Source organism: Heteronotia binoei, chromosome 21 (assembly GCF_032191835.1).
Source record: "Heteronotia binoei isolate CCM8104 ecotype False Entrance Well chromosome 21, APGP_CSIRO_Hbin_v1, whole genome shotgun sequence".
Lineage (NCBI taxonomy): Eukaryota > Metazoa > Chordata > Lepidosauria > Squamata > Gekkonidae > Heteronotia > Heteronotia binoei.
Window position 1 is genome coordinate 169,126,647 of NC_083243.1, and position 11,441 is coordinate 169,138,087.

Here is an 11,441-nt window from a genome sequence, read left to right on the forward strand (position 1 = left end):
TGGAATGCACTAATGCGGTCCTTGAACAGTTTCTAAGATGCTAAACTTCATTCCAAGAGGACAATTGAGTGTCCCTCCTGCCTTTCGCAGAGTATGTTTATAATAACAGCATTCACAGCATGACTAATGCTAGCCCCTTTCTGGTGGTAAACGGTTATGAGGGAAAACCCTTTCCGGAGCTTCCGTCATCTCCCACCGCCCCAGTGGATTTTACAGACTGGTAGATGCGAATCTCCAAGGTTGGGAAGGTATACAAAAGCAGTTGCTCAGAGCCCAAGAAACATACAAAAAACATTATGATAAAAAACACTCTAAGTTATGGGACCTCAAGTTGGGAGACACGGTGTACATTTCCATAAAACACCTCCCCAATGCACAAAACTGTAAAAAATTGGGCATGAAATATTTGGGAGCGTTCCCTTTAAAGCAAATTATAAACAATGTAACTGTTGAACTTGATTTGCCTAAGAACTTAAAACATGTGCATCCTTGTTTCCACACCAGCGATCTCAAGCCCGACCCTGGACCCTCTGCCTGGCACCCCCAGCAACAGCCTCCAGCTCCAACTCTGGTTCGTGGTCAGATTCATCATGAAGTGCAAGAGATCCTTGATGCCAAGACCAAGCGTGGGGAATTGTATTATCTCATCAAGTGGACTCATTTTCTAATCAGCCAAGCTGAATGGGTCCGCACAGCCGATACTGTCAGAAGCTCATCAAAGACTTTTATCGGAAATACCAGTGGAAGCTGAGGGGGAAGGGAGCTTAGGGGGAGGCAGAATGTCAAGAGTTATCCTCTTTGTATCCCTCTTGCCATAGTTTCTTAGCTGTAACATTATCATTTGGCTTGAATGCATTCCTGCTTAGCTCATCTTGCTCTCTGCTTGCTTATCTGAGGAACTTATTATTGAAACTGTTTCTACCGACCAAGGTCAGACGCTAAAGAAGCACAAATAACTACCTGGACTCCAAGACTTGGGGGGGGGGGAGTGGGTCCCGCCAAAAGTTGCAGTTGCTTTGCCGCGCTTTGCACTTGAATTATAACGGTTAGGGCAAGGGGTTAAATAGTCACTCAGCTAAGACGTCAGTCTTAGCAAAGATGGTGTACTGCTTTATGATACTTGGAATAAACTGCTGAATTATTGGACTTTGTTATTCCTTGACTCAAGGTCCTGACACTTCCACCTTCTGACTGGGATAAAAAGACTCAGATCTCTATTCCTACTTGTATCTGAGGAAGGGAATTTATACCCTGAAAACCCTGTTGGTCTCTAAGGTGCTGCTGGTCTTGAATTAGCCAACATGTTTTGTGTGCAACTGTACATTTCCCCAATAGGTGGCACCAATCTAACATTCTTTGATTTTTATTTTTAAATTGTATAGGAAGGAATTCCATCCAGGCAACAATAATAAATGGACTTTGGTTGTGCCGGCCATCTGGAAACTCAACAGATCTGTATTTCTTTGTAGCTCTATCTCAAGAATGTTTAACACCTCCATATCTTCCCTCCTCACATCTCCTAAAATTAACATAAATTCTGAACTTGCACAATACTCCAAATTACTAATGAGGCAGTGTTGCCAATGCTCTTTGATAGAGACTTAATGTGTAGAAATGGACAAATGAAGCTTTTCATGGCATAGGAGTAAATAACATGACCTGGTAAATAACACCAAATTATTACAGGGGCAGGGCAGTTTTTCTTCAGGCTGTTGCCAACCAAGTGAGGAAGTAATACAGGGCTCAATTTACCAATATATTGCAACTTGCCTTGAGCACTGTCCAATTCCCCTTTAACCCAACTCAAGTAATAAGGCTTATAGATTTCCCCCCCTAACTTCAGTTCACAGCCAATAGTGCAACAAAGCCAGATAGCTCAGTAAGCACCAAGATGGCAGAATGGGGTTGGGTGAAAAGGCAAGAGAGAAAACTGATTAATAGAATGCTGACAGCACTGAGTTCCCCATTTCCCTTCCCAGCAACTTCAAACACACTGAATATGGGTAATGGTAGTCAAAGAATGGACAATGCATGGAAGGTTGAGAGGTGGCTATGGAAAACAACAGTCAATCACTATTCCTTGAGGTTTATCTTGTTACACAGTTTCCTCAGTCATATCACCAACAATTCCTCCACTCAGTATTGTCAAAGCATAGAAAAGCCTAAATAAACCAGCTATATACCTGGTAAAATTAGACTAATGCTTATTCTGTATATTCATTTTGATACTTCTCTTGATATATACTGATATTTTTGTTCTGCCTGGTCTGCAAGAGCATAAGATTATGTATTTATTTTGTTTGACATGACTGTTTTATGCATTGTAGGTATATTACACAACTATTTCTGTTTTGCTAGTCATTTGTTTTAGGAAACAATCCTATGCAGGTCTACTCACAATTAAATCTGACAAAGGAATCTATTCTAAGAATGCACCTATGGGTCATATTATTATTTATTTACAAAATGTTTGTTAGCTCACCAGACCTGCTCCAGACAGCTCACGGCAATAACATAAAATAAAGCAGATAATAAAAAATAAAAGCAAATCATAGCATATAAATAAAACCACCCTAAGCCAATAAACAACACATGCCAATAAAAGCAAACCAAGGCATAAAAGTGTATAAAATGGAGCAGTCTAAAGTGATACACAATAAAGTCTGAAGGCTAGGAGCAAAATGGCAGCTTCATAGGGCAAACCATAAGGCATCATATCACCCTTGACCACCATTCGCAAACTGCCCTTCTCAGGGACTTCCCCCATATCTTCCAGAATTTCCTAAACCAGAGCTGGCAACCCTATTTGCTTGTTGTGTACTTTATTACTTTTAGGCAACAGGAAGAAACATTTCTGTTCACCCTGGCTTTAACGAAGGAGTTTAGTTTATTAACAGTATGTTTTCTTCAGGGGGCATGATCTCTGTAGTCTGGAGATCAGTTGTATTTTTGTGAGCATGCCCCCCCCTGGAGATCAGCAATCCTACTGAGGTGAGCCCCAAGGGAGAGGGCATTACAAAGAGGATGTGCCATCAAGTCCTGCCTCTGGTAGCTATCCATCATGTTTATAGGTTGTGGGCACAGACAGCAAGCCTCGCAAGACGATTTGTTTTCAATCTTGTGGTAAAATGTCTAATGTCAGCCTACATTACAGTTCCAGAGTACATGTGGTTAAGTTATTGCTATTTCTTTCTCATTGAGGTCCGGATACTGTGAACATTTTTTGCTCGATTGCACACAATTCTCCTTATCAGAACTTATCAGGACATAGTTTTTGTCCATGTATGACCCCCAACACAATCTTTTTGGAAGTCAAGGAGGTCTCCCTCCTCCCTTTTCACCCGTGGAAAACCTAGTCAAATTTGTTTTTACACGAGTATGGGCAGCACAGGGCAAACGCAGCAGTGCAGTTGTAGTGCCAGCTACCAAATACAAGATATTGTCACAGCTCACGGGAAAATGTATATTAATTTGGAACATGACCCTTGAAAACGTTGCTCATGAGGTAAAGCCACAGAAAGCTCGTTTTGATTTATTTTTATCCCACAAAAAACAAAACGCAGAAACCGAAGCTCGTGTCGCTTGTGAAAGTCTACAAAACTATTCGCTTGTACCGGGCAACAACCTGCACGCAGGATCCCCTCCTGAACAGGGTACACCGACTTCTTTAGGGCTCAGACCATTTCAGGCAAGATGGAGCCAACTGCTCCACAAGCTGTCCCAAAACGCGTTTGGGAAAATTAAGACAACTTTGCAGCAACTACTACGACTAGGCCGCGACTAGGCCTGTCGTCGCTATGGTCACAAACGAGAAGGGAGTTGTACTACGCGGTGAGGTCATAGGGGGAGGGGACACGTAGGGCTCGGACGAAGGCGTCATCGGTTGCGGCCGCTCTCGGGGATTTGTTCCGAGAGAGCGCGAGGAGAGGCAGGAGTGAAAGGGCCGGGGGGTGCGCGTGCCCGCTCCCTCCTCGGGTGAATCCCCTGGAACAGTGGGCGCGAGGAGGAGGAGGAGGGTGAACCCGAGCTCGAGGGATCGAGCTGCGAAGCGCGTGCGGGGAAGAGTCTTTACTTGCCGGGACCAGGGGGGAGAGACAGGGGCAGCCAATTAGGAGGTGGGACTGGGGGGGGGCTTCTCCCACCAATCGGAGCAAACCCAGGAAAAGAAGCCCGCCAACCAAAGGAGAACTTGTGCGAGCCTCCCCACCAATCGGAGGAGCGGCAGCAGCGGCCGAAGCCGGAGCGGCGCGCCAATCGCCGGCTAGCCAGCAACAGAGAGCGCGGAGTCGGGGATGTCCTACAAGCCCATCGCGCCTGCCCCCACCAGCTCCGGAGCCGCCGGCACCAGCAGTAGCAGCGCCAGCCCCGCCCCCGGAGCCCCGCCGGTCGGTAAGAGCCTCTGCCAGCCGCCCAGCCTGGCCCGGATCCTCTGGCGAGGGCTTGGGCCAAGGGAGGGGGGCGGCGGGCCAAGGCCGACGCTTGAGAGTTGCCCCATTTCCCCCCTTCCTTGCAGGACTTTTGGGCCTTTCACAGTTGCTTGACAATGCAGAAGCCCGGAAGAGGCAGGTTTTCCCATCGCAAAAAAAAGGAAGGTGGGAGGGTCGCGGGAAGATGACCACAATGCGTACAGTGGAACTAAAAAAAAAATTACATATTCTAGTTGCATCGTCTTATACAGGAACATATCTGTATCGGACATATGGTGTGCCGAATAGTGCAAATGAGGCGTGCTCTGTCGTTTCTGTTATACAGAGACATTGCAGCTGTGAAAAGCCGCCGGAGCCCTGCTAGACGATTGAAAGTTGAACGGAAAAGGGCAGGCTTATAATAATAGGAAGGAGGGAAGCTATGAATTTACAGGCTACTTTTACTTAAAAAGGAAAGTTAAAGAGGACTTAAAAACTAAGTAGCTCTTATTGTGTAAACGTTCAGATGTGTGTTAGAGATGCATACAAAACGCAGGGTAGGGGTTACGCTGGGATGCTAAATAAATGAGAAATATCAAAAATGTTGCTTAAAAGGGGTAAAACATCAAAGTAATAGTGCAATCCTTAGCATGTCTACTCAGAAGTAAATTTCACATTTCAGTGACACTTATAATTCTTAAACTTGCAAGCTTGGTCTTTCTTTTTTCCCCTTAAGTGAAGGGTCTTATAGAACAGGTTTCAAAAATAAATACTCCAGAAAAAGTCCTCATTGCAGTGAACAACCAACTGTATATACCTGAAGGAGTTGGATTGGAGTATTGGGACCTGAATTCTTTGTCAGAATCACTGGCTGTTGTGGAAGATCCTGGCTTTTGTTCAGAGTCTGAACAAATTCCCTCCTGTTCATTTTCCTACATTGGTTGCTTGTTTTTAATCCTGTTCTTCACACATTCCCTTTTGCTCTATGTCAATCTTCGTATGGTGTTCCTTAATCTTGTTAGCACATTTCTTCATCATAGGTTATTAGTATGGTGTTGGTTTGTGTAATTATGTGTGAAGGCAGGAGGCTCAGTTCTGGGTTCTTGTGACCTTTTGGTTCTTAGCTATCAAGCACCTTTGCAAATTAATAAACAAGTAGGGAGGGGTTTGGAGGGCAGAACTCAGTAGTTCTGAGTTGATTTTCTGACATCTTCTAATTAACTGTAGTGGTTTTATGTGGATGAATGGTCTAACTCAATTCAAGATACTTTCATGTGTTCATATGTGCTAGTTCTTACAAAATATTACTAGCCCATATGCCCATGCAAGCCCACCAGTTATCTGTAGTGCACTGACAGCCTGAACTTTTAAAAGTCTGATTTCCTTTCAGTTTATGAAAGGTTCTCTTTTTGGTCACCTAGGAATTGTTGTTACTTGCCACAGGGGAATGAGTGTTTGCAGCCGAAGATAAGCAGCTTTTTCTTTCATTGTATCTCAAATTAAACTTCCTTGGGGTGAATCCAGTAGTTGCTGACAGTGAACAATTCTCTTCTGTATGTAGTTTAAATCAACTGTAGACTAGTCAGCAGTTTGTGGATTTCATTGTCACTAAATTAAAAGGGCGTGTATTTTTTGTGAACTAGCTTTGGAAGGCTTTGTGAGAGTATTTTCTTGTAACCTTGTGCTAAGGTAACTTCTGCAGTTTGTGTATAGCTACTTAACTTTGAGAGCTGTAATTACATCTGCTTTGCAAACAAAAAAACAGCTAAATGGAGATGAAAACATGGATTGGACTTCACAGAACTAAATAGGGTTTAACCAATAATCTTTAAATGACCCAATCGCTGGTTCAATGAAGTAATCCTCTTAATAAATTAACTACTGGTCCTCTCTTTCTGGACCTGTCAAATCAAGGGAATTGACTTGTTTTCACTCTTCCCACCCTTTCCCCTAGAAGTTAATTTCAAATGCTTCACTTAGACTTATTATTTGCATAATAACTCCCATTCTGTTTCTGAAGGATCTGAAAAGGGAATTTTCTCATTGACGAACTTGCTGTCTACAAGCTTTTTATTTTTAGAAACTTGCTCACTGTTTATTAATTCCAATAGTCTTCAGCCTGATTGGAGCAGCATGCACACACGTCTGTACACTATTAAAATGTTAGAATCATGGCCTGCTGCTGTAGTTTGAATAAATAGGATGAGTGACACAACATGAAGGTGACAGGGTAGATGCTGAGGTTAGGGGCAATGAAAAGTAGCAGTATTAGTGTCTGGAGGTGACTTTCTCATTTTGCCTGCCCCACCCTTCTTCCAAGAGATCTTATATGTTGATTTACAGGAAATTAAGGCAAAACCACCAGCTTCTGTGGTCAAGGCTGACAGAGCCTGGGGAAGTGATATGTGCTCTTATGAATAATAAATTTTCATTGTTCATTCTTTTCTTGTCAATAAGCTTCTTCAATTATAATAGTCTAAAACGAAAGGCAAGCTGGATATTTAACGTGAAGTTTAGAATGGATAGGCTTTTGCTTCAGGTTTAACAAAGAGAACACAGTTGTGAATTCAGAGAGGTACATGGATAATTGTTGTGATGCATGAGCATCAAAAATGAGACAGAATAAAACTACGTTTGGATCTTTACACCAAAACATGGAGTAAATAGCTTTGAAAAAACGTGTGTGTGAAAGAGTTAACTGGTTAAATTTCTTTTTTCATTGCTGTTTACTTGTTCCCCTCTTCTTGTGTTGATCATAAAGTAGACTATATATGCATAATTCTGTGGCATCATTGAGGCTACATTTTTACGAAAAAGTGTTTTATGAACCATATATTTGAATCAAGGCACTTCCTTGTTATTGGTCCTAAAGTGGGATGTGGGTTCCTTTTACACAAATCATAGTTCCTATATGGTCCATGGTAGCAGTAGGATTCACTTTGCTCAGTTCTGTTTGTGAAAATGTTGTCTCCTTTTGTTTCCTTTGTGTGATATAGCAATCTGACAGTTATTTAGACTTCCTGTGTCAGTGGAAAATGTAGTTTGGTCATGTTTGATCTGTCTTGCAATAAAATCTCACAAAGTACAATACCCTTTGCTCCCGAGACAATAGGGAATAAAGGTCTAATTAAATAATACACGGAGCACCAGAAACCAGTCCCTTATTTTGCCAGTTAAGATTTCTGTGACAGGCATATCAGATTGGGTGGTGTAAATGTACCATGCCCAATTTCCTTTCCCCTTTTGTAGATTTGGCAGAGAAATTGCAGTGGAGACATCTTCATTTTTCAGCTGTGTGGTTTATGCCACCTATATTGCACAAGTTCTCAGGGAGAAGCCTGGGATGATCATTTGGGAGGCAGAAATGGCAAATGTTTGCCAAGGATAGTTTGGAAGGTGTTCAGAGCTTTAATACACCCAGTATTTGTCTATTTTCTTGTAGTTCCCCAACTTAATCTCAGTTGGCAGTGGCCTTGATCACATCAGTAAGGGAAAGGTATTTAGTACTGCCTCTTAGAAGAGCCTTATGAGCACTGTGAATCTAATGTGTCAGGGAATCCTTTCTTTTTTAGCTAAAATAACATTTCTTCTGTTACTTTCAGCCACAAGTGTCCCATCTCCATCTGGATCTGTTCCTGGAGCTTCTGCCCCCTTTCGACCTCTCTTCAACGATTTTGGGCCCCCATCAATGGGCTACGTGCAGGTGAGTTTCTCCCTTGCCAGCTATTGAGAATAACAACAGAAGAAAATTGTCTTTGACATTTACTGTGGCCTTGATCTTACAGGCTATGAAGCCACCAGGTGCCCAAGGTTCTCAGAGCACATACACGGACCTGCTTTCTGTCATCGAGGAGATGGGCAAGGAAATCCGACCTACTTATGCAGGCAGCAAGAGTGCCATGGAGCGGCTGAAGCGAGGTAGGAAGAAGCTTCTGATAATGAACTATGGGCACATATAGTAAACCAGTGTGGCTTATAACAGATTTTGGTGCAGAAAAAGGGACTGTCTGGGGCAGTGATGCTCCGTATTCTTGATGTTTGGGAGGCAACAGTGGGAAGGATTCTGGAGTTCTGGCCCCATTAGTGGATCTCCTGATGGTATCTGGGTTTTGACCACTGTGTGACACAGAATGTTGGACTGGATGGGCCATTGGCCTGATCCAACATGGCTTCTCTTATGTACTTACTTATGTACAATTTCCAGTAGATGACTTATTGGTGTTTTTATTGCATCCCCGAAGGCATTAGAAATGACAGTTTCCATGCCAGATACTGCAACTTAATCTTTAGTAGATTGTTGATAAGTTGTGATGGTCATGAATGTTATGATTCATAGCTATGTTTGATAATTATCCATTTTTTTTGGCATATTCTGTCCCTAGTAGAATTTAAAGGAACTTCTGTCAGTGCACAGCATGCAATAGGCAAACATGCCTTCCTAGAATTCCCATCCTAACTGGCCAGTGTTGCAAATGTTACTGGAGCTAGCTGCAACACAGCTAAAACCAGTAGAACCTGCTTGGTTAGAACTGGCATCCCCCAGGGGAATAACCCTTGATTATGCTGAAGAATTGTCCTACTTCTGGGTAGCTAGCTGTTCTTCACTTTTTTTTCTTCTTACAGCTTGCTCCAGCAAGCACTTTATCTGCATGTCCTGATTTACCACTTGTATCTCCATCTTGCCCAATAAAAAGTAATTTTAACAATACATTTATCTTATTTCAGTGCAAGAAAAGCATATGATGGGTGCCCCCCATCAACATGGGTGAAGAGAATACAGTTGTACATTTTGACAAGGCAGCCTGCTCGAATGATTTTATGAAACTTTCTATCCACTATGTTTTAGCTTTGTGCCCTTCCTTCACAGGGATTATCCATGCTCGTGCGCTGGTAAGAGAGTGTCTGGCAGAGACAGAGCGCAATGCTCGTACGTAACAGTTGCTTCCTTCTGGCACCTCCCTGTGGACTTTCTGGCCAGTCATCACCGCTTTGAAATCTGGAGATCTGCCCTTTATCTTTTCTGTCAATCAGTGTTGTACATACTGGAACTACCATTGCCTTCAAAGACCTTTATACCAATTGGCACCTAAGAATCTGAAGCATCTCCTGCTGCATCATAGCAACTTCCCATCAATTGGCATTCTGGGAATTGATGCAAAAACATTTTTGTTTCACACACCTGATCAACCAATGAGAATAATGGCTGGTAGCAAGTCTGTCTTTATAAATTCTTTGGGGGTTATAAATAAAAGTAATGTTTGGAATTGAGATTCTCTTCCCTGTGTGTCTTTAAAATCCCATATGATGGAAAGTAAGACATTGGGGGTCTGTATTGCAAGATGTGCTTCCATAGGAAAGCAGTATGTGGCCCTCTGCCCTGCTTGCAGTGGAAGCTTCAGCGAGGAGTCATTGAGCCAATACTGGAAAACTTGTAATAAAATATTTCTACTCTTATGTGTGTTGCCTGAATTATTACTGTCAGGAACTGGCAATATATTGCTGCTAAAAAGGCATATCCCTAGTATTGATCTTCAAAGAAGAGGTTGGATTGTTACCCTAAACACGTTTCTTTGTTGGGATGGGTTTTTAGGGCTTCTTGGTGTAGGTTACTAAGCAGAGTTACTTTGAAATTTCATAGAGACCTATTTGTATGATTTTAGAACTCAATACCTTTTAATCTCAGAAGAGATGATCTCAGGAACAGGAATGAGACTATCATCAGTGTATTGGTACAGATTTGCCTTTTTGTTCATCTCCTACTTAGGTGGGTTACTACTTTCTGCCCAAGAACTGTCAATGGGACAGAGTATGGCACTTCCCTTTTTAAAGCAATCCCATGTTTGTTTTATTTGTTGCTTATAGTCTCCCTTTCTTACTGAGACTCAAGGCAGATTACACAGTGTAAGTCAATGCAATCAGCATTTACCAACTGGTTCTGTAACCCCTTGCCTGATCTTTCTGTGCTGTGTTTTGCTCAGTCTGTTCTGAGACCACCAATAAACTTTGCAAAACAGAAAAGCCTCTGGGGGAAGCAGATTGCAGGAAAGAATCTGCAAGGGAGCGTGAAACTGTGTTTGCTTATTTTTCCGCTATATGTCTTGTCCCTGTGCTAACATTGGGGATAAACATGATTGTAGGTGTAATCTATAAATTGGCCCTAAAGCCTGCTAAATGATGATTGTTCCTACTATCTCAAGTGAGATGGATATATTCTATATTCCTTAAGAAAACCTTGTTTTCCCCCCATCTTTAAAATCGGGGGAGGGAGTGGTTTCAAGTCATATGTTCCAAAATAATTTATTTTTGTATTTGGTAGAGAAGAAGGGATGATGGGGTGGTTTCAACCAGCTTTTCTTCTGGTGAAAATAGAAGGGATTTCTTTTATCATGGGACCCTGTATGGACAAAAGGCAAGTGGGACAGGTTTATAGTAAGGAGGGGAATTAGGTAACATTGAGTGGGAAAGTTGCCTGGACCTAACCCAGTGATTCCTAGGTCCTCCTAATAATATGCTTATGAGCAGCCTTATGTTCCCAGGCCATGATTATCTGTGGTAGCTTTATTTTTAAGTTTGGTAATTAAGGATTGACTGCTTAAGCCAGTTTGGTGTAGTGGTTAAGTGTGCGGACTCTTATCTGAGAGAACTGGGTTTGATTCCCCACTCCTCCACTTGCACCTGCTGGAATGGCCTTGGGTCAGCCATAGCTCTGGCAGAGGTTGTCCTTGAAAGGGCAGCTGCTGTGAGAGCCCTCTCCAGCCCCACCCACCTCACAGGGTGTCTGTTGTGGGGGAGGAAGGTAAAGGAGATTGTGAGCCGCTCTGAGACTCTTCAGAGTGGAGGGTGGGATATAAATCCAATATCATCTTCTTCTTAATGTTTAGATGAATATGACTGAAATATCCTTTTCTTTTTGTTACTTCTATATTTCAGTTTTATTTATTACTTGATATATGCCAATAAAGGTTGGCTATTGATTGATTATCTACAAATAGTCGAAAGCCAGTGAGAGCTAGGTGCCAGATGTACCTTGACCTC

General features: G+C 42.5%; 1 protein-coding gene across 2 annotated transcripts; it reads left to right on the forward strand.

The window, feature by feature from the left end:
- Positions 1–3,859: 3,859 nt before the first annotated feature.
- On the forward strand, positions 3,860–9,860 carry CDK2AP2 (cyclin dependent kinase 2 associated protein 2). Of its 2 annotated transcripts, none has more exons than XM_060262100.1 (4): positions 3,860–4,389; positions 8,009–8,109; positions 8,192–8,324; positions 9,274–9,860. In XM_060262100.1, exons 1-4 carry the CDS (start codon positions 4,293–4,295, stop codon positions 9,339–9,341), a joined length of 399 nt encoding a protein of 132 aa, XP_060118083.1. In that variant the 5' UTR covers positions 3,860–4,292; the 3' UTR covers positions 9,342–9,860. The 2 variants fall into 2 exon arrangements, with proteins under 2 accessions (XP_060118083.1, XP_060118084.1); XM_060262101.1 differs by having other exon boundaries at positions 4,328–4,385.
- Positions 9,861–11,441: the final 1,581 nt, after the last annotated feature.